The sequence below is a fragment of the Sminthopsis crassicaudata genome, chromosome 4 (genome assembly GCF_048593235.1).
Source record: "Sminthopsis crassicaudata isolate SCR6 chromosome 4, ASM4859323v1, whole genome shotgun sequence".
NCBI lineage: Eukaryota > Metazoa > Chordata > Mammalia > Dasyuromorphia > Dasyuridae > Sminthopsis > Sminthopsis crassicaudata.
In genome coordinates this window covers 326,455,668-326,483,588 of record NC_133620.1, presented here as the reverse complement: position 1 = coordinate 326,483,588, position 27,921 = coordinate 326,455,668, and the positions used below count along the sequence as shown (strand labels likewise).

The 27,921-nt window shown below is 35.7% G+C and overlaps 1 protein-coding gene across 2 annotated transcripts; it reads right to left on the bottom strand.

Annotated features, from left to right (window-relative positions):
• Positions 1-22,629, bottom strand: PRKAR1A (protein kinase cAMP-dependent type I regulatory subunit alpha). Of its 2 annotated transcripts, none has more exons than XM_074260607.1 (11): positions 22,107-22,629; positions 16,595-16,777; positions 9,982-10,152; positions 8,469-8,560; positions 7,706-7,767; positions 4,556-4,602; positions 3,917-4,075; positions 3,530-3,590; positions 2,366-2,487; positions 1,543-1,624; positions 1-370 (listed from the first exon to the last, which is right to left on the bottom strand). In XM_074260607.1, exons 2-11 carry the CDS (start codon positions 16,766-16,768, stop codon positions 198-200), a joined length of 1,143 nt encoding a protein of 380 aa, XP_074116708.1. In that variant the 5' UTR covers positions 16,769-16,777; positions 22,107-22,629; the 3' UTR covers positions 1-197. The 2 variants fall into 2 exon arrangements, with proteins under 2 accessions (XP_074116708.1, XP_074116709.1); XM_074260608.1 differs by lacking the exon at positions 22,107-22,629 and adding an exon at positions 21,713-21,868.
• Between the last annotated feature and the right edge of the window lie 5,292 nt (positions 22,630-27,921).

Genomic DNA, 27,921 nt, shown 5'->3' with positions numbered 1-27,921 from the left:
TCTCCATATAACTCTATTTATTAAACTGGACACAGAGCACTTTAACTAATGCTCCAAATTAAAAATGGTGCAATGAAAGCAACTTTTTTCTTTTTTTTATATAAACAGACAGGAAGCCACAATGACAATGGCCACGTGGTGCTGCAAATGAGGAAAAGGACTGGTGAAGCATGGGCTCAAGCAGGGGGAGCCACATTTCAGACAGACAGTGACACAAAGCTGTTGTACTGCTGGATGTTGCGTTTGAGGATGTCTGAGCAGGGGCCGAGAACACGTTCAAATCGGGGTCGGTCCAGTTTAACACATTTCAAGGGGCCACGAGCAACCACTGTGGCAGCTCGTGGACGATTCATCAAAAGTGCAATTTCACCTGGAAGGAAGAAAAGAGAAAATAAGAGCAGGCTAATATAACCACTTTGAACATTAGCATTTTTCTAGGCCAGGAGTTTTTTTTGTTGTTGTTTTGATTTTTTTCCTGAGGCAATTGGGATTAAGTGACTTGCCTAGAGTCACACAGCTAGGAAGTGCTAAGTGTCTGAGGCCAAATTTGAACTGGGTCCTCCTTGAATTCAGGGCTGGTGCTCTATCCACTGCGCCACCTAGCTGCTTCAAGGCCAAGGTTCTTAAACTAGGTCCATAACTTACTCTTTTTTCCCCATAATATTCTTTAAAGACAACTAAATTTATATACATTTGGTTTCTTTCATAAAGCCTACATATTTTATGTACCTGAAAATATTATGATAAAGAGTCCCTGATAAGAATTCTTTTCCTAGGAGATTTCTGATAAATAGGACTAGGGATTGAATCTATGATTTCATTAACTTAGGGAGCTTCCAGCAATACGGGATATAGAACCTTCTCTGTAATTTTTAGGGTCAGTGCTCAGACTGATACAATTAATATGTGTTGAAGATGGGTTTAAACGGATATTTTTTGGGCTCCAAAGCCAGCTAAGTCACCCAAACTCTCTACTGATTACAGCCAAGAAACAGAATAATCAGATAGAGAAAGGGAGGTAATACGCATTTATATGGTGCCTACAGTGCACCAGGCACTTTGCAAAGGGCTTTTTATAACTATTATCTCATTTGATCCTCACCACAAACTTGTGAGATGGATGCTATTTTTATCCCCATTTTCAGCTGAGGATAGATAGTGAGGCAGAGGTTAAGTGACTTGCCCAGAGTCACATATCTAGGAAATATCTGTAGCCAGATCTAAACCTAGGTCTTCTTCACTTCAGGTCTAGCTCTCTATCCACTATAACAACTAGATACCAATGAACATATTTCAATCATTTATTAGAGCACATTAAAAAAAAAAAAAAAAAAAAAGGAACAAAAGGCAATGATAGGCCTGTATTAGAAATCTTATACCACTTTCCTAAAAATGTCTCCCCCCTCCAAAAAAAAAAAAAAAAAAAAAAAGCTACAGCAAAAGCTGCTCTTCTTGAAGACATAGAGAAGAAAAGTCCCAATGAAATATTACAATTTCTCATGAAAAGTTTAAGTATAGGTGGACTATGAACTAATTGCATACCAAAATAATCAGAGGGCCCCAATCGTCCTACTTCAACAAATTCTTCATTCTCCGACCTACGCTGTAGCACAGCAGCTGAACCCTACAATAAAACCAGCACATTTTTATCAAGATTACAATTGGAAAATTCTTTTAGTCTATTTGTACAATTTCAGAATCTCAGCAAAATATAACATCCGATCATTTCAAATCTACCAGTTTTTAATGTGAAAAAAAAACATGAGTTTTTTTTTTTTTTTAATTTCTTTGCCTTTACTGCCCTCTTATGGCAGTGTTCCTTCCAGCAAGCTATAATAGAACCAGTGATATAGAGGTTTCTAAAAAAAAAACCCTTGGATCTAAGTGTTGTGTTCCTTTTCTCCACAATTTCATGAAAGTACAAATCAAAGTCTTCTAGAAAATATCCTGAAATCCATTTCTTCATTATGACTTACCACACAAACAATACTGACATATACAGTGACATTCAGAGTGTACTTATTAGTTTATTCACAAAATATGTTCAATGACAGAGCTCTGTTTAACTGGCATGTCAATTAATCAGGGTGAGTCTGAGAGTTTATCTCTTCCTTCACTGTCTAGAGTAACCCTTGACTGCAATTTTGTCTCAGTAACTGAATTCATCTAAGCAACAGCTTTTAGCCAGGGCACCAAACAAAATAGCGCCCAAAAGGTATGGATATCATGATATTCCAGCAGGTATCTTCAGATTTCTATCAATACTAGTGGTTCAGATTTTCACATGTTATTTTCCTAGTTTAAATATTTGTAAAAGTTTCTAAGTTTTTAAGTTTCTTCTCCTTTGTAAATAACCTTTACTTACCTCTAAGATAATGAAGAATTCATCTCCTGGTTCTCCTTGCACTACAATCTTCTGCCCATCTTCAAACTGAACAGGTTCCAATGCATCAGCTACTGTGAGACGTTCCCATTTGTCCAGAGACTCTGAAAGACAAAATAAAAAAAGGTTCCTTTGTATTATTTGATGGCATCACTGAATCACAAAGTATTTTCAGCCCTTAGATCTACACTTCAGGAATTTATTTGCCCCTAACTAATTTCAGATACATCCAAAGGCTCAGTTAAAAGCAGTTGTGCAATCCAGCTGTGAATACATACTTAATAAGCACAGGACCCAAAATAACTAATATTATTACTAATTATTTTATAGGTTCAATTCATTGTAAAACATCAAATGACATAAAATCTAATCCAACTTTTGCCAATTCCCCTGTAAAGATTTGCCTCCAGCAACAAGATTCATGTGTCTTATATGCATATCATGTTTCTTTAAGTAAAATCTTGATACCTTTTTTTTTTGGGGGGGGGCCTGAGATAATTGGGGTTAAGTGACTTGTCCAGGGTCACACAGCTAGAAAGGATTAAGTGTTTGAGGCCTAATTTGAACTCAGGTCCTCCTGACTTCAGGGCTGGTGCTCTACCCACTGTGCTAGTATCTAGCTGCCCCCTTAAAGTCTTAAAAACAATCCTTTCTTATAACTCCATTAAAAGAAGTGATATTGCTTGAATACAGATGAAAGCATGTTTTCAATTTCTTTCATTTTTTTTTCTTTTAGTCAAGTCTTCTTGTACAAAATGACTAGTATAGAAATGTTTTACATTGCATGTGTATAACCTGTATATGATTTTTTACTGACTCAAGGAGGGATTAGGGAAAGAAAAGGGAAAAGAATAGAATTTGGAACTCAAAACTTTAAATAAAAATGTTAAACATTAAAAAAATTTGCTGGAAAGAAAACTGGTAAATTATAAAATTACTGTTTTTTAAGTAATCAGAGACTTCTATAAGATGGAAACTCCACATATCACAATAATTAGTAAAGGGATGCTTCTAAAGCACTCAAGATGAAAATGTCAATGACAATTATGACAACAAAAAAATGATAATTATGGCAACAACTCCTATAACAAAGCATAATTAACAGTTCAATAAATTAATTTCAATATTCACAGTCCACCAACTCACCTAAAATAGAAACTTTGCTAAGGAATTCTTCATACATCTTCCGCTTTCTCAATGTGCTTCCCTACAAAAGGAAAGAAAAATTGAAATTCAATGTAAATGTCTAATTGCTACTCAGTGCTATGAAAAAACAAAAATGAAGCTTCGTACAGAAAAATGATTCAGTAAGTGATTTTTAAAAATGCACTGAATACTGAACAGTCTTTAAGGTTTTTTGAAAACATCTAGGTAACTGCAAAGATTTCCTACACATAGCTCTATAAACAATAACAAGTGGCACAGGACAGAGGTATTCAGATCTTAAGTTAACGACCAGACATGGCCACAAGAAATATCCTAATACTACCCTGTGAAATTACAAACAAATGAGAACTCTAGACAATTTTTTACCATAAGGATTCTTCTGTAGCTGTCTCGGTCAATGCCCCATAATTTTACATTTGTCTTGGCTTTGACAGTTGCTGCTCTAGGAGTTCCATAAATCAAGGCAAGTTCTCCAAAGCTCCCTCCTTCTCCAACACTGGTTGCCCACTCATTGTTGACATAGACCTAAAAAGCCAAAAGATACGATTACATTGTTTTTAGATAAATATGTACATAGAACAAAAATCAGCTATTTTCAAATGTTTGGGATCCTGTACTTTTATTTCAGGATATCAAATACATAAATATTTAGAAATCAGAGAAAAGAACACCTCAGTTTACACTGAATATAATTAGCTATGTATTTTATTTATCTAATAAAGAACATCTGTAGGTGCAGGGTAGGAGAACAAAAAAATTAACCTAGAGAAGAATTCAAAACCAGTATTTAATTACAAAACACAAATAATTAGCATCACCACCCAATTCTCCAAAAAGCTTACCTTGCTCATCAAACATTCAAAAAAGAGTATGAATGAATATTGGTTTTACTTACTTCTGAAACAGAACAAAATACCTATTTGTTTGGCCATTAGTAATAATATTTCCTACTGCTGGAAGACAATAGCATTACATTTGTGACTTAAAAATATTTTTATATCTTACATCCATCTCTCCTTGATCAATCACATAGAAGTTATCCCCTTCATCACCTAAAAGAAAGAAAATCGCATTAAAACTATTTCAGAAAAAAACATATTTATGAAATATATAGGAAAAAAAATTCATAAATGGGACAACTGTAGAGTGTTAAATGCTGTAGAGACATCAGTCCTTTGAGAAAATTCCTTAAGAGGCACAAATTTACTCAATTTTTTTTGACCTCCACAACACGTGGCATGTTAAATACTCTGACTTCTTGGATACTATCTCCTTTCTTGTTTTTTCTCCTCCTACCTGTTTGAAAGTTTTTTTTTAAAATGCCTTCCTTGCTGAACCATTCTTACTTTTCTTGTGTCAATATACTCCAAAACTACATACAGTCCCCTTTTCTTTATCCTCTCTCTTGACCTCATAAGTTCTCAGGAGTTCAATTAGCATCTCTACACAGATGATTTCTCAGTTATACATATCTAGCTACACTCTCTCTAGAGAGTCTCATCTCACATTACCCACTGCCTTTTGGACATTTTAAACTAGATGTTCCAAAGGTATCTCAAATTTATCATGTTTGCACCATAATTTGTTCCTTCCTAAATTCATCATCCCTCTTTTAAATTTTAACTTTATTTCTGTCATGGACATTATCAGCTTTGAAATCACTCAAGATTAAAAAGCCCCAAGTTATCTTCAAATTCTTTACTTTCTTTCACCATTCATATCCAATAAAGTGTCAAGTCTTATTGAATCTTTAAAAAAGATCTCATATTCATTTCCTTTTTTCCACTTTGATGGTCATCATTTATATCAGATCCTTCCCTGGACTACTGCAACCGTCATAACCAAAAAAAGCTAATGCCATGTTGAAGATTCTTGGAGATCTCAGGAAGTCCTCTTGGAGTCAACTGGTCAGACCTCATCTAGAATATTACATTCAGTTCTGGCATCATGACTTAATCTGGAGAGTATACCGTGGGAACAACTAGGATGATAAGAATCTTGAGTCTATTTTGTATTAGAATCAGGTAAAGAGAAAACTCAGGGCTATGTGGTGACATGACACCTGTCTTTAAGCATGTGAAGAGCTATCACATAGAAAAAGGATTAGACTTGTTCTTTTTTGCCTCAAAGGTCAGAACGAGGAACATGTGGAAATTGCAAAGAGGCCAATGCAGGCTTGTCAGGAAGTTTGCTAACAATTAAGAATTGTCCAAAAGCAAAATGGGTTGCCCTGAGAAGTGCTTGATTTTCTCTCCTTGGAATTCTTCAAGAAGAGACTAAATTTCTGTTGGGTAAATCACAGAAGGGGATTCCTTTTCATATTGGCCTGGACTAAATGAAGTCCCTTCCAACTCTCAAATTCTGTGCTTCTATGATTGTTTGGTTTTTCAAATGCTTCCCAACCTGGTCCCAAACTGTTTTTCTAGTTTCATTACACCTTACTTCCTTAATTTCTGGCCAAAGTGCCTTCTTGTCCATACTTTAGACAAAACATTCCATATTTGGTATTTATTTATTATTACTTACATGTTGCCTAAAAATAACAAACTTCTTGAGAAGTTTCATTTTTTTTTTTTGTATCTGTAGCACCTAATCTAATGCATGATAGAGTAACCATGTCACTTCCTTTGATTTATGATTAACCATATCTACAAATTCTAGTGGCTCCTCATTATCCACAGAATCAAATACAAACTCCTCTACTTGACATTTAAAGATTTGCACAATCTAAACTCAATTTAGTTTTGCACTTATTACACAAGACTCCTCTTCACTCACTGTGATAAGTCCAACTAGCCTTCTTGATGATCTCATCTACATGATTTCTCATCTACATATATATTTGCAAAGGATATCCCATATGCCAGTAAAACACTCCCTGTGCCTCTTATAAAACCTCATTTCCCTCAAAGTTTATTCAAGTGCCAATCTCCTACATTAAATTTTTTCCTCTAAGTCTTAAAACCACACTCTCCTCAAAAATTACCTTGTATTTTCTTTTATATATTTTGGGTATATATACACACAGATACACATTATCAATTATTAAAATATAAAAGTATAAGTAAGGTTCCTGTTGGAAGGAACTATTTATTTTTGTCTTTGAATTATGGGAGAGAGCAAGTGCTTAATAAATATTGACTGCTTAGTCCAAAGAGAAAAATCACCAAAAACATGAGAAGTAGAATAATTAAAAAAAAAAAAAAAAAAAAAAAAAAACGCACACACAACTTAAGATTTTTTTTTTTTTTTTTTTTGGTTAAAAAAAGTCATGCCACTGATACATTGTTAGTGGAACTGTGCACAGATCCAACCATTTTGGGAGAGTAGTATGGAAGTATGCTCAAAAAGTTACCAAACTGCACATACTCTTTGATCCAGCAGTGTTTCTACTGGGATTATATCCCAAAGAGATCTTAAAAGAGGGAAAGGAACCCACATGTGCAAAATGTTTGTGGCAGACCTCTTTGTATTGACAAGAATCCTGAAATTGAATGAATGCCCATCAATTGGAGAATGGCTGAATAAATTACAGTGTATGGAATGCTATTGTTCTGTAAGAAATGGCCAGCAGGATGATTTCAGAGAGCCTTGGAGAGACCTACATGAACTCAAGCTAAATGAAATGAGCAGAATCAGGAGATCATTATACACGGCAACAAGAAGACTATACGATGATCAATTCTGAAGGACGTGGCTCTCTTCAATATTGAGATGATTCAAACCAGTTCCACTTGTTCATTGATGAAGAAAGTCATTTACACCAGAGAGAGAACCATGGGAACAGAGAACACAACATAGCATTCTCACTCTCTCTGTTGTTATTTACTTGCATTTTGTTTTCTTTCTCAGTTTATCTTTTTCTTCCTTCTTGATCTGGTTTTTCTTGTGCAGCAAGATAACTATAAATATGTATACATATAATGGATTCAACATGTATTTCAACATATTTAACATGTATTGGACTACCTGCCAGCTAGAGAAAGGGATAGGGGGGAAGAGGGGAAAATTTGGAACAAAAGGTTTTGCAAGGGTCAATATTGGAAAAATTATTCATGCATATGCTTTGTAAATAAAATGCCTCAATTAAAAAAAAAAAAAAAAGCTAAATAAATAAATTAATTAATAGTCATGCAAATAAATGATGGTCCTTACCTTGTTGAATTACAGTCTCTCCAGCAATAAAGGAGGCTGGGAACATGGCATCAAAAATATCACTGCAATGGAGAAAAATACTTTTAATGTTATATTTTAAAATATGCTTCTATCTAAGGTTATGCAAACTTGAATAAAGAGATTAGGATTAGAGTTTCTGGCTATTTTAGGCTAGGCTGCCATCAAAGGGATGTTAAGTTCTATGTTAACAGTTAGCCCATTTCTAAAAATTTTAACTACAAAAAATAATTCGGGCAATTTACCTAAAGAAATGACAAAATCATACTGGTCCAAGAAAAAAGACCTTGCCCAGACACCTCAGGGAAAATAATCTATTCAACAATACAAGGCACTTGAGAGTAAAAATGACCTGGGTGAGAGTACCTCAAAAATGCTTTATCATTTTACAACCAGCTTAGCCCCAGGATATCAATTCCTACTCTTGACTGTCAGGCAGGACTATGATTTGGATGTATTATCTTTCCTACTATCAAAATCAATCTCATTCCTCCATTGGTATCTCTAGCCTATTCTTTCTCATCCATCCATCTTACTGTCTGGAACTCCGTTACATTGCTACTAAACTGTCTTTCATATTAAAAATGTGATTTCCCCACTCCAAAAATTACTTTGTATTTGTAAATGCCATTCTCCCCACTCCCCACCCCCAACTGAAAGTAAGCTCTTTTATGGTGCCTGGTGTTTATTAAATGCTTGTTATTTTAAATTGAATACTAACACTGCCAGGCAAAGCAAAATCTACCTTCTCTCGTTGTCATCAAGATGTGAGAACAATACATTCTTCTCAATGGCTTTGGCTAAAGCAGCCATAGTCTTGTAATCTTTTGGAATAACCTAGAAAAAATTTTTACAAGATCCAATGTCACAATTGCTTTAAAAAAAAAAAAAAAAAAAGTATATATTTTGTAATCTGTATACCAACTTAATACTAAACTAACCTATTAACACTGAGACACCACTCTTTCAAGCATTTATTATGATAGTCTTCCAACAATTGTGATTCTCACAGTAAATAACAAAGGCTAATGATTAATCCATTTAATCCAGCTTAAACTTAATAAACAATATGTCAGCATTTTCACTCTTTATGTTATTGTGTGCTTGCATTTTTGTTTTCCTTCTCAGGTTTTTTTCTTTCTTTCTAGGTCCAATTTTTCTTGTGCAGCAAGATAACTGTATAAATATATATACATACATTGGATTTAACATATATTTTAACATACTTAACATGTAATGGACTACCTGCCATCTGAGGAGGGGGTGAGGGGAAGGAAAGGAAAATTTGGAATAAGTGGTTTTGCAAGGGTCAATGTTGAAAAAATATCCATGCATATGTTTTGTAAATAAAAAGCAATAATAAAAAAAAATAAAATATAGTTATACTCTCAAACAAACAATGTGTCCATGCAAGATATGCCAGAAGGCGCAGCTAGGTGGATACTTATGGCTATGTGACTCTGAGTAAGTAATTTAATTTGCCTCAGAGGAAAAAGTGTACGAGGAATATGTACCTCAAACTACTTTTTGAAAGTTGACAATGCTAACAGTGCTGATAGTTAGGAATCTCTAAGTAAGGAAAAGTCATTTTTTAAAAGTAGGCATGGCATTGATCCTTTAGGGAGAGTAAGATGAACTGACTAAAGGGAAGTCTAGAGAAGGACACTGGACCAGATTCAGAAGAAAGGGTTACCAATTATGAGACATGCAGAGGGTCTAAATTCAAATCTTGCCTGTCATTTACTATCTGTGCCATCTTGACAAGTCAAAAAAACTCTCTAAATTGCATTGTGCCTATCTGCAAAATGAAGAGGTTAGACAGACTAGATGACTTCTAATGTACCTTTCAGCTTTAAATATGATTTTAATCTAACAAAAGCAAGGAGTACCAACTTTCCTCTTCTGTAACACAATATGCTTTAGAGTAGGAAAAGATTCAAATCCCAAGTGTAACCAATGGCATAAAAATACTGAGTTATTTGTAACCTTTTATTGGCAACCTGAGAAATCTGAAGACAAGATTTTACAGCAAACTGTTGTGAGAGAAACTTACGTACTTACTTAATCAAAGTAAGTTATCCATTTTGAGCCTTGAGGTGAGAGAGAGAGAGAGAGAGAGAGAGAGAGAGAGAGAGAGAGAGAGAGAGAGAAGAGAAAGTGTGTGTGTGTGTGTGTGGTTCTAAGTTTGCTAGTCTGTCATTGATCTCAAGGTCTGAAACAAAATAGACTCAGATATGGATGGCCACAAACAGAATTACCTTTCTAACATATGATGCAGCATCTTCCTCGGTATACACCTCTGCACTGATAGCCCCCCTTCGCCTCCGACCCTTAACCACAGGATTGGGAGGTGGAGGAGAAACTTCGTCTTCCCTTGAATCAGATTGGGTACTTGCTTTCTGCAGAGTCTGGAGCTGTTTTGTTTCCTCCTAGAGAAAAAAAAAAAGGATAAAAAGATATGTTCAGGGCACAAGATCATCCATTGTAGAAAACTACTATTTTATTTAAATCATTTTACTTTTCCAATGGGAGAAAAAAAGAGTTAAATAAGGAGAGGGCAAAAAGGGATACTAAGAAGGTCTGTAAAAATATTCCTAAAATTCAGCACTCATTCTCAAATGGGATTAGATGTTGAATATTTCAAGTCCAATTTCTTTTAATCAACTTTACTAATGACAATTAGGTAGCATTTTTTTGAGATTGGAAAATTCCACATTAGGTGAATTTTTTAGATAACTGAAACTTACCAAAGAGGTATACTTTTTTTTTTTTTTTTACTTTAACAATTTTAAAATCAAATAAATAAATATTTATTAAGTACCTACTATATGTCAGGTATTTTTGCTAAGCAATGAGAATAAAAAGGCACAATTATATCACACATTTCCTGCTACTTTAAACAGGATATATTTAACATAATTTAAACTTTCTTATTGATTAACAACCATCAATATAATCATGACTTACTTGTATTACAATTTATGAGAACAAGAGCCATTTCCAATAAACTAATGGTCAAAAGGAAATTAACAGGCAGCTTTCAAATGAAGAAATCTAAGTTTATCAACAACTATATGAAAAAAATGCATAATTAATAATAATTAGAGAAAATGAAATTAAAGCACTTTTGAGGTTCTACTTCACATCCTTCAGATTAGCAAAGATGATCCCCCAAAAAGAAAATGCTAAGTGTTAGAGGGACTGTAGAAAAACAGGCACATTGCTGCAGTGTTAGTGGAGCTGTTAGCTTGTCCAGCCATTCTAGGAAGCAATTAGAAACTATGCCCAAAAAGTTACTATATATAAGCTACTATATACCACACATAAAAGGCACATATCTTTAACCCATCCATAAACTTCGCACTATATATTCCCAAAGAGATGAAAAAAGAGGGAAAATGCCCATATGCACACAATATTTATATAGCAGCTCTTTTAAAAATAGCTAAAAAAATGGAAATTAAAAGGGGGACCTACTTATTTAAGAAAAGCTAAACAAACAACATGTGAACTATTATAATGGAATATTATTGTTACAAAAGAAATTAATAGATAATGGTAAAATATCTATGAATTGATGCAGAGGAATTATACATAATAACAACAATGCTATAAAGAAAAATAATCCTTGAAAGCTTTTAGAAATATGATCAATACCATGATAAACTACTTTAGGGGACTGAAGATGAGCCATTCTAACATCTTGACAGATAAATTATATAATAAAATGCAAAACAAGAAACAGACATTTTTGGATGTCACCACTATGGGAATCTGTTTTGCTGAACTACACACACACACACACACACACACACACACACACACACACACACACATCATGTCTTCCTTTTTTAAAAAATTGTTCAATGAAAACAAATTTTGTTTTTTGGTACATTCAAGTTCACCTTAGGAGGGAAAGACAATAAATGCTTGTAAAAAAAATAATTTTTATAGAAGTGAAAAAGCAGAGTCAGGAAAGTCCTGTTGCAGTAGCTCTGGAGGCTATCTAAAAGTAGTGACAATTGTTGTAGTTTGTCCTTTGTCCCTGATGTCCATGTCATCAGGGAAGTGATGTCACACATTTACACAAGCAAGTGAATTGGATTTGGGTGAGAAAAGGCTGTGCAAAGTCACTTTCTCCTTTGAAGTCATTTGCATCCTGTGGTCGGATATAAGATCAGGACTAGAGATGGCCCTGGATGCATCAGGAGACCTTGAACATTTTAAGCTATGGCTTTTAACAGGTCTCAGTTTGAGGCAACTAGCCATTCAGTGATTAAGGCTAGGCACTAAAACCATAAAGGAGAAGATAGATGTTAAATACTTTGCAGAGAAAGACTCTAAAGGACTTGATAATTGACTGGATATAACAGAGAGTGGAAGCAAAAAGTAAAATCAAGGTTCCAATAAGAGAGGAACAGGATAATGTATCACAGAATTGGTAAAAGTTAGAAGTAGCAGTTTAAAGGTAAAAGTAATTTTAGACATTTTGATCTAAGGAATCAGCTATAAAGAGATGACAGTTGAAACTACAGGAATGAAAGAACTGAATAAGGATGGTCAAAATAAAACCATTTTTATGGATATAATTATTTCATACTAAAAGCAAAATAAGACACTGAGATTAACAATTTTAAAGATACTTTTTAAATGAGAATATATAACAAACATCCATCTCACTAAAGTGTAAACTAAAATGCAATGTAATAGAATGAAATGCTTATTAAAATCAGTTAATGCTCCATGTAAGACAATTCAAACCCAATTTGGATAAAATAGTATTTATCAAAGTTAACAAAGACCCTTTCATTTTAATAAAATTATAACAATTTGACCCACAAAGTTTTAATAAATTATAACTCAATTGCTCACAAAGAAATCACTTAAATTACTTAATCTTACTTTTCACCTTGGTTTAACAAAACATTATAAATAACAGCAACACGTTGTGTTCCATCCTTCTTGTTCTTTTTTTCCTTCTCCCATACCACATTCTCTAACAAAGGTTCTTAATCTTTTATGTGTGTACCATAAAGCCCTTTGGCAGTCTGAGGAAGCCTTGAACCGCTTACCAGAAAGTCTGATGTCTAGAGAATCTTTAATTGAAGGAAATGTTATATTTCAGTTAGTGGTTTGTGAAAATAAAGATTTAACTTTTTTTTCCCATCCAAGTTTACAGAATCTTTGAAACATATCCATGGATCTCAGGTGTTGAGAATCTTTAATCTATAGGCCTATACTCTTACCCTTGGATACAAAAAAAAAAAAAAAAAAAATTAAATTTCATAACTCCAAGATAAGGGAACAACATCTTAGAAGGAGTTATTCTGAAAGAGATCATGAGGGTTTTAGTGAACTGAAACTCAAAGAGTTAGAATTGTGATATGACAACTAAAAAGCTAACACAATTTTGGACTGCATTAAGGGGGGCAGAGCTTCTGGGAATAGAGAGGTCATCGTTCTAATGTTATCTATCTTCGTAGAATTCACCTGGAGTATTGTGCTCAGTTCTGGTATCATGATTTAAAATAATGATGCTGTTAACCTAGAAGAGTATCCAAAGGAAAGCTATCAGAATGGTGAAGAATCCTGAAGAAGAAAAGATAAAGGGAATAGGGAAATGATAACCATCTTCAAGTATCTAAAGGGCTGTCATATAGAAGAAAAACAGATTTTTTTTCACCAGATGGCAAAAGCAATGAGTGGTAGTTGAAAAAAAAAAACAACAACAACAACAACAATTTGGGCCTTATGTCAAGTAAACTTCCTAATAACTAGAGCTGTCCCAAGAGAAATAGGCTGCCCTGAGAGAATGTAGGTTTCCTTTTTCTAGAAGTCTTCAAGCAAAGGTTGGCTGACCAAACAATTGGGTAGCTCATTGTAGAGATTATTTTGTTATTGCCAATAACATACAACTCAGATTTGTATGATTCTGAGCTTGCAGTCCTCTAAAACCCTAAATCTTTTTTCAAATAAACTTAATTCCAATCATTCCTCTATTTGTACTTGTGAAACTGCTATTTTTCCTCATCAAGTGTAAAACTTGACATGTATTTCTGTAGAATGTCAATCTTATCAGATCCATCCCAGGGCTCTAACTTCTCAAAAGACTTAGACCCTGTCCTCCACTGTTTCAGCTATCCCCCCCCCTCAGTGTTGTATCACCTGCAAATTTGATAAACATAGCATTTCTGCCTTCATCCAAGTTACTAAAAACCTCATATGGCAAAGCATAGATCCATGGAATAATTACACTAGCCAACTTAACAAGGAATAATTAACAACTGTTCTTTTAGTTAAGACATATAACCAAAATGAGATCCATTATTATTAATATTTTTAGTCCACATCTTTCCACCTTCTTAAAAAGTATTATCAACAGTGTTACCAAAATTTGGATAAACTACTGTCTCAGAATTCCCTTCATCCAGTAATTTAATAATATTGTCAATAAATGAATGAAGTTAGTCTAAAATCATCTTGCTTGGAAACCCTTTCTTTAATGGTCCATTAATTTTCTCAGAAATCAAGGTCAAGCACATTGACCTATGGTTTGTAAATTCTTTTCATTCTTTTGAAAACTGTGGTAATTTGCTTTTCTCAAATAGCGTAGTTCCATCTCCTGATCTTTCATAAGCCACTGCTAGAAGTGGGTCAGTCATTTTTGTCAGTTCTTTCTGTGCCTATGGATCTAGTCTCTCTAGACTAGATGATTTTTAAGACAAGTAGGTACTCTTTCACTATCTCTCTACTTCTCAATTCCCAGAGAAGACATCTTGTTCTGCCATCTCCAATGCAGTGTAAAAGTCACTAGCCTAGCAAAGAACAAAGAATATAACACAGAGCAGTCTGCCTTCTCTGTTTTTCAGTTATTATCACCTGTTCCATGCCCAAGCTCAATTATTTCTTTGATCCTGTTTATCTCAACATAACTTTAAAAAAATAAAAAAACTTTTAGTTGTCCTTTGTTCTCCTTGTCAGCTTCTGCTCATTCTAAACTTTCATACCAGTGATACTACTTTGGCCAGACTGTACCATGTTCATAATCATCCTTTGTCTTAGAAAACTTCCTAGAACTGAGGACTTAAGTAACTTGACTATGATCACACTTTAGGTTTCATAGGTAAGATGTGAATCCATGTCTTGACTCCAAAGCTAGCTCTGTATGCACTATATAACACTGCTTCTCAAAGTGGATATTGTATTTTAATCTTCTTTTTTAAATTAAAAATTTTTTTTAAATTATTCATAGCTCAGAATCAAAACTCCAACTAAAAGTATCAATATAGTTCCTAAGCTAACTTTTCTATCCATGCAGAGAAGCAACTAGGAAAGTTCTACCAGCAAAATTTCTTAACCTGGGTCTACAAACTTTTCTTTTTTGATATTTCTTAATTATACCTCAGTGCAATTAGTTTCCTTTTATAATGCTAGGTAGTTTATATTAAGAATATTCTGAGAGAGGACCAAGGCCTTTCCGGAGTGCCAAAAGGGTCCACAACACACATACAAAAAGTTAAGAATTCATCTAGAGAGATGATCTGGTCAAACAGCTCCATGACTTTAAATAACTTATCCAGGATAGAGATGTACACAAGATCTTGGTTGTTTCATTCATCAGTCCTTAAGAAGGAAGTGAATTTAAGGTTTATTCTTAATAGAGGAGAAAACCCTTACAGAAAAACGTAATCCAGCAATATCAAGATTATATGACAATCAACTGTAATAGACTTAACTCTTTTCAACAATGAGGTGATTCAAGCCAACTCCAATAGACTTGTGATGGAGAGAGCTATCTGCATCCAGAGAAAAGACTGGGGACTGAATGTGGAGCCCAACATAGTATTTTTTATCTTTTTATGTTGTGGTGTTTGCTTGCTTTTTCTCTCTCATTCTTTTTCCTTTTTAATCTGATTTTTCTTGTGCAGCATGATAAATGTGGAAATAAGTTTAGAAGAATCACACGTCTTACCTATATTGGATTGCTTGCTGTCTAGGAGAGGGGGGAGGTGGAGAGGGAGGTAGAAAATTTGGAACGCAAGATTTTGCAAGGATGAATGTTGAAAACTATTTTTGCATGTATTTTGAAAAATAAAAAGATATTAAAAAAAAGAAAACTGTGCCTCACATGAATCAAAGTTAATACAGAAATTTCAGAAAAATAAAAAACAAAGAGATCAGATACCTCTATATTACTTTCTGAAAAGGAAAATTGGTTCAATTTTCTTTATACAAATGCAAAGGATGTGATTAAAAAAAAAAACAATAACTGGGGCTCTCTTGATAGATCTACCCCCTTTAGAACAGTAAGTTTGATTCATATTCATCACATATAAAATCACTTTATATGATGATAACGTTTTTATAATGCAGCCATGGGCTAGGCTAAAATTTACATTGGTACTAATAATAAAAGAAATGGAGCTCCTTGGGTATTTATATTTCTTTCTTTCTTTCTTTTTTTATTGAGGCAATTGGGGTTAAATGACTTGCCCAGGATCACACAGCTAGGATGTTCACAACCTGAAGCCAGATTTGGACTCATGTCCTCCTGACCAAGTAGCTTTCCTGGTAATTATAGTTCTATACATAGAACTCTTGATATACTCATTTAATATAACTAATTCACTATATAGCATACTTACCAATTCTTAATGAAGACACATCTGTCCTTCCAGATCTTCAGTTGCCTAGACACTTTTGAATGCACTTAAAAATTATAACATCAACTGCATTTAAAAATCTATTATTTTAGACATTTCATAGACAAAGACCCTCCCATTTAGTACAAATTAGTAAGATTGATTAGCAAATAAAATTTAGCAATTATTTAAATCTCATTGTTCCCTACCCACATTTTTCCCCCCTTACCTTCTCCAGTCTCTCAAAGTATTCCCTAAGGAATGCCATGGGTCTATCAGGCCGAACAGTACAGAGCTGTACAATGGAATCCTTAAGGAGTGCCTGGATATTATGCTTCTGGACATAGAGCTCACATTCCCGGAGGCTCCGCTCCTCCTCAGTGGTGGCGCTACTGGTTGCCATTGCCTTTAGCTGAAAGAAAAATGTACTATACATTTGTATAAACTATTTGGAAATGGAAAAACTAAACTCTACTTCTAGTCTGTGCAATATTTTAAGCCAATGATTCACAGGACAATGTACAATTATGTATTTGTGATTTCAGTGCTGCTCACAATAACTGAATGCTACTTTAGGAACTAGACTTGTTCCTTAATGAAAGACTGTTTAACTTCATCTTTGATTTTCCCCTCCCCATCGCCTTCTTTTTTCAGGGGAAGGAAGGAATAGGGGGAGAGGGAAGAGGGTGGAATTAAAAATAACTAATTGGCTAGAAACTGGAAAATGAATAGATGCCCATCAATTGTAGAATGGTTGGATAAATTATGGTATACGAATGTTTTGGAATATTATTGTTCTGTAAGAAATGACCAGCAGGATGAATACAGAGAGACTTGGAAAGACTTACATGAACTGATGCTGAGTGAAATGAGCAGAACCAGGAGATCATTATATACTTCAACAACAATACTATATGAGGATGTATTCTTTTTTTTTAATTATTATTATAACTTTTTTTTAACTATTTATTTATAACTTTTTATGACAGTACATATGCATGGGTAATCTTTTACAACATTATCCCTTGTACTTACTTCTGTTCCGATTTTTCCTCATAAGGGTATATTCTGATGGAAGTGGATATCTTCAACAAAGAGAAGATCTAATCCAGTTCCAACTGATCAATGATAGACAGAATCAGCTATATCCAGAGAAGGAACACTGGGAAATGAGTGTGATCTATTTGCATTTTTTGTTTTTCTTCCCAGGTTATTTTTACCTTCTGAATCCAATTTTTCCTGTGCAACAAGAGAACTGTACAGTTCTACACATATTATATCTAGGACATACTATAACATTATATCTAGGGTATACTATAAAATATTTAACATGTATAAGACTAGCTGCCATCTAGGGGAGGGAAAAAAATGTTAACTAATATTCTTCCATTAAGAAATAAATCCATTTCCTAAGGCAAGGTTGGTCACAGTGAACATTTGGAGATAGTAAATTAAGCTATGAACCTAGAATTTTTCAGCAGCTATTCCTCAGACTACTGAAAAGTTAACTCCTTGAGGACATTTTATTGAATCTACTTCATCTTAATAGTATGGGGTTATAGCAAAAAAGTATTATAAGGGCAAGATTATAAACAACTGTGATTTATTCCTGATGTATACTCCTGCTTACTTAAGAACATCCTAATATATCAGGGATATCAGCACTTGGCTAACTAGTGGTCCTGGCTTTTTTTTTTTTTTTTTTTTTTTTTAACAAACCATAAAAGAAATAAAAAATAATAAAATTTAAAACCATTTTATTTCAGAATCTACTGTTTATGAAATGTTTGTTTATAATCATGACTGATGACTTTCCTCAGTAGCAGTTTCATCAAAATTTTCCTTTAAATAATCTTGAAAATCTTTTTAATATTTGGCTTAATGGAAGACAGATGGATTCTCATATCTGCTTCTGCATTTCAATCTGTTGTTTTTGTTGATGTATATAAAAAAAAAAAAAAAAATCTGGTCTCACTCTGATCCGTAGTAGCCAAAGGGAAGAATTTTAATGTTTTAGTATTATGAAAAATTTTGTCTTTGCAGACTCCCTGAAAGAGTCTCAGAAACTCTTGGGATCCACAGATCATTGAGAACTACTAATACAGTTTAATCCTTTATTCAAATGAGGAAACAAGTCAAAAAAAGTTAAAGTAACTGGCATAAGGTCATTAAAAAGATTGCAATTAAATTGGTTTGTGTGGTTTTATAACATATCATATGCCTTAAAAGTTTATACATTTTTAAAAGTTCACTTGAAAATTTTTGAAACAGGCTCAAATTACTTTGATACAGGAATGAGAATGAGTATAAATGAATAATTTACAAAATAAATTACTGTTACAAATTGTCAGTTATACCTTAACTTTAAAAAGCTTGAAGTTTTTTGTAAGTAGCCATGGAAAACTAAAACATCATTCATTTGAAAAGTCACATCTCTCAATTGCAAAACAGATACCACAGGATAAACTTATCAATCGAGCTCCAACCATGTTGTTGTGTTCCTCCCCTTCAGCTTAAAATTTCAATGCAATTGAAGCTAATGTTAAAAAGATAAATAATAATAAAAAAATCTTTTCCAACAGGGGTATACTAATGAGTGGAGAATCGTTTTTTTTTGAAGTCCTACACAGTCACTCCTTTTGTTTTGATAAACTCCATGATACAAGTCAATAATAAGTATACTCCTTATGCCTTCTCATCCTAAATATTTTTTAGAAAATAATTGTGAGATCCTGGACAAGGTGAAGAAGTCCTTGTACAGGATCATACAAAGCAAAATCTATTCTATTTTAAAAGAATGGAATTGTTATTAATATATTATTTACTATTCAAAATAGTAAACACATTAGTCCCAGAGTAGACACACTAGAAGCACCTTGCTGCTGCAATTGATAAAAAAATGGCACCCTGCTACTTAAAAAAAAAAAAAAAAAGGCACGTAACATCTACTTAGATTGCACTACTACTCATTTTCCAAGTTATTTAACAAGTTATTTAAAGCTTCACTCTTATTCACAAGTACTAGGGAGATGACTACATGTCAAAAAAACACAAATCAGTAACAGCTCAGTTAAATCAGAATTTTTTAATACTTCAAAATCTAAAAATATTTCACTTATAAATGACAAAAATTACTACTATGATAATGACAAATTAAATTATAAATATTAACCCTACCCTTCTGAGTCAAACCACATTGTAGCTTAGTTTTTAAAACACAGAATTATAGACTTAGGGTTAGAAGGGACATCAGAGAAGAAAAAAGTTATACCTCCATTTTACAGATAATTAAAGAGAAGGGAAAAAAACACATAAAATCATTCAATTCCCTGCATAACTTTCAACATGCTACCATCACCTGTTTGCAAGACTTATTTTTAAGAATCTAAATCCTCAAAAGCTCCTCCCAAACAGGTTAACTATTCTAGATACTACATTTTAATGTAGTTCAGCAATATTCCTGTCTTGTGATTCTCAGTCTAGAACAGGTTAGTGGGCTAATTAAATATTCCTGCCTTGTGGTTCTCAGTCTAGAACAGGTTAGTGGGCTAATTAAGTATTCCTGCCTTGTGATTCTCAGTCTAGAACAGGTTAGTGGGCTAATTAAGTATTCCTGCCTTGTGGTTCTCAGTCTAGAACAGGTTAGTGGGCTAATTAAGTATTCCTGCCTTGTGATTCTCAGTCTAGAACAGGTTAGTGGGCTAATTAAGTATTCCTGCCTTGTGGTTCTCAGTCTAGAACAGGTTAGTGGGCTAATTAAGTATTCCTGCCTTGTGATTCTCAGTCTAGAACTGACTACTGGGGCTAATAATTTTCCTTAGATTGGCCTTCATTTTGGCACTGAGAAATGCATTTGTCAAGACCGTAATACTGTTTGGAAATGAAGTTCCCATGTTAAGAGAAGCTTCTTGAACGTTCCACAATAACATAAAACCTGTAAGCTTTGGTGATGGTTGTTATGGTTTGCCATGGCACGTGGATGTTATATGTACCAGACATTTTGTTTATTTAGAAATTTCATGAACATATTTCTTCAGTTTAAATAGTCTGTCAAATGATTTAACATCTTATTTTGCCAAAATCTTTCTGGTTCAGAATAATCTCTATTTAATAGAAAATCCAACCAAAAGCTGAGCTGACACAAAGGTAGACAACAGCTTGAGGGAGAAGAGGCCAGTGTTACAACAGAAGTATATTAATGATTTTGTAGCCCTTTTAACAAAAGCTACATTGTAACTATTATGGATCTTACCAGTTTTCCCCTATAAAAACAAATTGTGCCTTTGTTGTCAGATCTTCAAATTGAAATAAATTTCTACCAAAATAAAAAATTGTGGTCCTACTTCCATGTGGGGTAGAGGCTGGAGACTTTCAAGAGAATTAACAATGACAAGGTATAGCAGGCTGGGACGTTTAACCATAAATCAGTTTGGGTTTTTCCCTGTGATTTGGTTTTCAAGGACAGCAGAAAAGTGCCCTTCACTTCTAGGGAACTCCGGAAAAGAGTGGGAAAGGGAAGCCAAATCTCCATCCAGTAGCAGCAGGCAGGCAACAGGAGACGAAAAGAGAGTGAGGAGAGAAGAAAAGAGAGCAAGAGCAGACTAGTGTCAAAACCTGGTTTAAGACAGGTGAGGAATAACAAAGGAAAAATCCGAGGTAAATTCGGCTCAATGGGGTATAAAAAAGGGAAGAAAGTGAAGAAGATGAAAAGAAGAGGCTGGGGGCGGGGATGAAAATAAAACGTTATTACGGGAGTTTTCAGGAACAGAAAGATCTGTTAAAGCAGGAGAGAGTGACAGATAATAACAACAGCACGTATCTATAATAATAACACGTACATGTAGCGCTTTACGATTTGCAAAGCGCTCTAAAAATATCTCACCTTAATTCTCCCTAGCACAGGAGGGGTATTATTGTGTATAGAACATGTTAAAGTTCGAAAATCACTTTCACATATTTTATTTTACCGGGTCAGATTCAGATGCTTCACTTTCAGTAACGGGAGGAGGGGAGAGAATCGCGGGAATGAGAAAGGAGGGGCTGCTCAGTGATGGGAGAAGCAAAGGGAGGGCGTGAGCGAGTGCGATTGGTAGACGAGGAAATTGAAGGGGAACGCTTCAATGGGTATTGGGGATGGCTGCAGAATACCGCAAGAGGGGGCGTGGGGCGGGGGGCGGGCGCGGCCCCGGAGGCCTGGCGGGGGAGGGGGAGGGGTGATGACGGGTGGGTGCGGCCCTTCCCCAGAGCGCTCCCCGAGGCGCCATCTTGGATCCCTCCAACCGCAACAAACGGATCGGCCCGGCAGCGAAGCGCGACCGAGGCCCGACCCCGGACACGCTCCACTTACCGAAGTGCTGGCAACCGCACGCTCACTGTTTCCTGGACTGGGCGGCTGAGAGCCGCCTTCAACTCGGTTTGCGTCTCCCCCCTCCACCTCGGCGGCTCTCAGGTGATCTCGGCTACTCGGAGGCCCCCCCAACCGGAAACGAAACAGCCACGACCAATCAGCGCTCGATCACTGACGTCAATGGGCCTCGAGCTGCTCAAGGTGGTTGCTCTGGGCAACCTTAAAGGGGAAGCCACCGCCCCTCCCCCCTCCACAGTCCCACTTTTTCGAACCCCACCCCCCCTTCCTTAGGGATTCTTCTCCCTTTGGCTCCCTTCTCCTCTTCTGCAGCCTTCCCCATTCCTCCCCTCCCCCCCTTATTTTTCGGGTCTTTTCCAACCCACGGTTCACTCACCTGCTTGTCCACAATATTTGCTCTTCTGGCTCTTTCTTCCTTTCTGTATTTCTCTTTCTCTATATTTCTCTGACTCTCTCTCGATCTCGGTTTAGACGCTATGTGTCTACACTAAGTGCCTCGATCCCCTTTTTTCTCCCTGTCTCCCTCGTTCTCTCGGTCCGTCGGTCTAGGTCTCGGTCTCCCCGAGCTCCACCTCTTCTAGTAGAGCTCCACCTCTTCTCGTTGGGCTCCTCCTGTCGCTTCTGTTGCACCCTGTTCCTTTTCTTCCTCTCCTCTCCTCTCCTCCGCCTCTTCTGACTAGTCTGTCTCGTCTCCCCCTTTCCTAGCCCCAGACTCCCTCACGTGGGCAGAGAGGAGGGGGCGGGGAGGCGCCTCTGCAGCTGCGCCCTCTTCTCTGCAGACCCTGTGGGGGGGTGGGGCCGAAAAGGGGGGTTACGGGGGAGCTTTCGTGCTGTTACTAAGGCCGGGGCGGATGCTTCGGGACTGCGGCTACTGCGGCTGAGGCTGCGGCTGTGGATGCGGCAAAGCTTTGCTGCCATGGCAATTGCTGCAGTGTCTGGCAGCTGCAGTGGCACGTCTCAACCTGGCCACTCCCTGCCCACAAGGCTCTTGGCGGCGATGGGTGAGAGAGAGAGACGAGGCTATTCTCTACAACTAAAAACCACCAGCCCCATCATTCTTCAGAGAGGGAAACTGAGGTCCAGTAAAAAAAAAAAAACAAAAAAAAAAATGGGGGGGGGGCGAGGAAGAGGGATGACTCTCCTTTCCGGGGGATTAAGTAGTTTAATCATAATTTCAACTCAAGGTCCGTGGGAATCGGCATTCTAATATAGATCACCTGACTGCAAACTCAGTGATCTTTCCTCTGATACCTTATTACGTCACCATTTTCCTTCCTTCCTCTAAGTTGTCATATATAACATTAAAGACCTCTCGGGGTCCGGAATAAAAAGTGTTTAAGCCTTGGGCTTGATTCGTAAAGGAGAACTGCTTGTTCTTGTTGCCGATGAAAATCAGTCATCCTGAGATCTGTGATGACTTTAGACGAAAATGCTCACAAACTGGTGAGCCAAGGTTATGAAGTAAAATCAGGATTAAGAATTTTAAAGAATAAACCTATTAAGAGCTTCTGGCACATATCTATATGTTGTTCTAAAGCAAATTATGTCACTTGATGGTACCACTTAGGGAAAAGCCAATCAATCTTCTCTTAGATGCAGCATCACCAATTTTGGCAAAGAGAAAAGAAAGGGAGAAAAAAAAAAGTCTTTAAAAAAGCTACCGTCGCCACATTTCAGAATTCTAGCAATTGGGTTGTTTTTAAGACACATAATCTAATTAACTCACAATTCATGTTGAAATTTCCCTTCAAGCCTGGTTGCAAAAGTGTAATGATTGGGGAGGAAGAGAGGGATAAATTCAAGGATAAAATGATTCCTTTGATCATCATTTTTTCACAGGCTCTGTCCCTTACTGATCTAACTCCTCCCTTCAAGGGAAAAGGGGGAAACAATTGTTTCAGAAGAATTGTTTTAAGACTTTAATTAAATCTTACCAATAGGCATATATATATGTATATATACATACATAAATATATATATATATATATATGTATATTGCTGTGTGCTTTTGCACTCCTTTCTCACTTGTTTCTGCAGAGCCAAAAGAATGAACCATGAGTGTTCTAACAGGAAAGAAACCAAGAAACAAAGCATTTTTTGATTTATGATTATTCTCTTACATCTGATCGCTAACAGAAACACAGACATGAGACATGCTTTGAGACTGTGAACAAAATGAAAAAGACAGCAAAATGCTAGAGAGAGCTATAGCTGGAAGTCTCCTCTCCCAAGGGTATTCTGTGATGAACATCACAGGTGACATTTACTCTGCGGCATGCCTGGTATAGTGGAATGGTAGGATAAAGACAGCTTCTTTCACACAGGATCTCACACCTAAGAGCAAAAAGAGAAGGGACTGAAAATTATGTCCTCAGCTGTCATGCAAAAGGAGGGAATAGGATACTGTGAAGCTAAAGGGTCATTCAAGCTACAAGGTTATACCTTTTTTGGATTATGTGAGTTCTGTGCCATGTTTCATTTTGGTGCAATATTTTGATGAGTCAGCCTTAGAGAACTTGAGAGAAAAGAAGCAGTAAATTGGGAATATTAAAGATTTTCTCCTATGTTCTTTGAGTGACAGCTGATTACTCAGTAAACAATGAGGTTTTTATTCCTACCCATCTGCACTATAGGCACCATTCCAACCAAGGGCAAGGACCATATTATTTTCTCCATTGATAGCAAATGCCAAATCCATGTTTACTAGAGAATTGGAAAAAAGCAAACAGGAAGAGAAGCTGCTTATAGCTGAATTTGAATGAGGTTTGCTAAGACAGCTGTTGATTTACTTTTTTTTTAAGTCATAATGGCTTATAAATTAAATCTATTCAATTCCAAACAGATGAATACAAGATTATATGCGATATTTTTCAGTGGATGTTTTTATATAATAATATATAATCATTGCCTTATTGTGTTTTCAGTATAAAATCCCTCTATGCTCTTAATCTAAAGCTTCTTTTTCTATTTCTTTGAATAAATATATCAAACAGAAGTGAAACTGAGAGAAGTAAAATTAAAAGAAATAAAGCTCCTAAAAGCCTATCTCTGTATTTAAGATTGTTCTTTGCCAAAGACAAATCTGTAGGCTTTCAGTGGAACAATTAAGACAAAATTCTATCCTGTTTGTACTATTCGGGCATGTTGAATGTTTTGCACCTTGGGGAACCAAAAATATTCAAATTCCCCAAAATATTTCAGATTCCAAACAACCTTCCTTTAGGAAACACTTAAATTATTGGAAAAACATGCTACCATGGTTTGCATATAATGGAAAGAGCATTGGATTTGAAGTTATAGGAATCTGGATTCAAGACAACTCTGCCACCCATGTGATCTTCAACAAACCATTACACATCTGTGGGCCCTAGTTTCTCACTAATGTGAATGAGGATTTGGACTGGATAAAATTTATGGTCCTTTCTATCTCTGAATTCTATGTTCTTATTATTCCTATGGGAAACAATTTTTTTTTAAATCAATCAAGAACTATTTATTAAGCCAAACAGCTTGTTTGGCTTATATGTGAATGATATGATGTGGATGATAAGACAGCAAAAGAGATAGAGTGAGTAGTCAAACATGTAGAAGGAGAAACAAGAGAGAATATATTCTGTATGTAATGAAAACCCAGAGAGAAGAGAGTATCCAGGAAAAAAAGGTAGTAAACTGTATCAAATGCAGCAGATAAATCAAGAAGGATGAAAACTGAGAAATGGCTATCAGATTTGATAATTAATCAAGCACTAGTATCTGAAGAGAGCAATTTTGCTGGGGTTATGAGCTCAGGAGCCTGCATGCAAAAGTTTCAAGAAAGAAAAGGAAAGGAATTGAAAGCAAGTAGTAAGGAATTTATCTTGACTTTTAATAGAAATTACAAATCAAGTTTTATGCAAATAGATATCAAGATTCAGATCTCATTGAGTTCTCAGTGAAGATAAAAATATATTGAGGGGCAAGCTAGGTAGTGTGATGGATAAAACACTGGTCCTGGAATCATGAGGACATGAGTTCAAATTCAGCCTCAGATACTCCCTAGCTCTGTGAACCTAGACAAGTTCCTTAACCCTGATTGTCTCTGTCCTCCCTCCCCCAATAAAATGTATTGAAAGTCACTACATTCAATAATAGAATGGTTATAGAGCAAAACAATAGTGGCAAATTTGAATTAGAGAAGGTAAAAAGTAAAAGAGAGACAAAGAAGATCACCCCATTAATCCATATAAGTGAGGATGAAACCCTGTACCAGAGTAGAACAAGGAAAGAATGTAAAAAAATGCTGTGGAGAAGAAAAAAATAAGATTTTTGGGGGCAGCTGATTGGATTTGGGCATGAGGAAGCTGGAAGAGTCATAGATAGCCCCAAGACTTTTAAATCAGAATTGGGATAAATAACTCTGTTTTTGGAAATAGTTAAGGTTTGTTCAGGTATCCAGCCATCTTGACTTTTGTCTTACTACTAGACTTTGATGATTCAGAGAGAATGAGCCTGATAACTTTGTGTAACTCTGCCTCACTTAAATCCAATTCACATATAAATCAAAACATCATCTGTTAATATCTTTGGTCCTCTTCAAAAGCAAGGGATAAGCAACAAGTATCAGATAAAATGAAGGCATAACTTCTTGCAGAAATGTAATAGGCTCACTTTTGGACATATTGAGTTGGAGATGTCAATGGGAAAGCCATGGACATTCTATAAACAAATGAAAATGCAGGTCTAGACCCCTGGAGAGAAATCAAGGCTAGAGAGAGAGTTTTATAAGTAATCTGTGCAAAAGTCAATAGATAATTTGGTAAGCACCTAAAGAAATCATCAAGAAAAGAAAGAAGAATGAGTGAAAGAAGCACTCATCATATCTGATCAGATAATCTGCAGGTTAGATCAGATAAACAAGCAAAGAGCCAAGAGAGAATGGAATTTTTTTTAAATCAAGAGTGTAAAGTGTTACCACGATCAGGGAAGCAGTGAGCTGAAATCTATGTATGACAAGAGAGCTGCAGTTTTCATAACCCAAACAAAAGCACCATTCAGCCTTTTTCTCTGTCTATAGGCAGTAGGTAAAAGCAAGGAGAAATCATCCCTTCTAGCTTTAAAAAAAAAAAAAAAAAAAAAAAAAGAACATTCCTCTTATTACCAAGTGTCCTACGTGGTGTTTAGATTGGCCAGTTCTAATGAAACAACAGAAATGTGTGTCATAATAGCAAAAAGGAGCAAAAGAACTGGATGAGACCTCTTCATAGCATAAAGATATGGCGTAGAGCTGGGGATGAAGAGAGAGGAAAGGAGAAAGGTAGAGAAGCATTATTCTTAAGTGGCTTTCCTTGTGTGTCTAGTTTAGTGTTCCCATGTCTCAAGCAGGCTCAAGTTTTAAAATACAGTAAGTTCTTGTGGAGCATTAAAAAAATTAAAACTACCTTTACTAAAAAAGGATTAAAAAAAAACATAATTCCAAAGTTAAAAAGGGATAAAATACTTCCTCAGTAGTTACCAAGGCAACTAGAACATTAAAGTATTCCCCTGCTGGGCAGCAATAGCAAAGGTGAAATAGCAATTTTTTCCCCAGGCCTTTAAGCTTCTTTATGCTTCTGTTCTTACTTTAAAACAGTGCTGTATGTATAAAGAAATGAGAGTTGGTGGGAGTTAGTGGAGGAGATGGGGTGAGAAGAGAATAGAATTGAGTTGTGGCCACAGCAGCTATAAGACTGAATGCCTACTTCCATTCTCATTGGTTAGGTGGGTTAGATCTACCAAATACCACCTTTCCATGACTACAACAATATTAAAACAACCTTAACAAAGCGGTAAGAGGGTAGGGGGAAGGAGGGGAAGGAAGAAGCTTAATACAAATGAAAAAATGAAAACAACAACCATGGTAGCCAGGATCAGCAACAGAACATCCATTCCACTGAATAAAAGAATGATACTTTCAACACAACCCAGGTCACAATGTTTACCTGAATTAAAATAGTTTAGAATACTTCTTTTATGCAACTTATATGTGACTTTAGTTGATATTGGGACTCATATTCAGTGTTCTCAGCCCACCAGCCAAAACTTTCCCCTTATTTAGAATCCCATCAGATGATGATAAAGATGATAATGAATTCTAGTCTATACAATTCTTGTCCTTTTAGAAGTCAATACTGAAAGCTACCCCATTTTTTTTTTCTAGAGGAATTAATTGGATG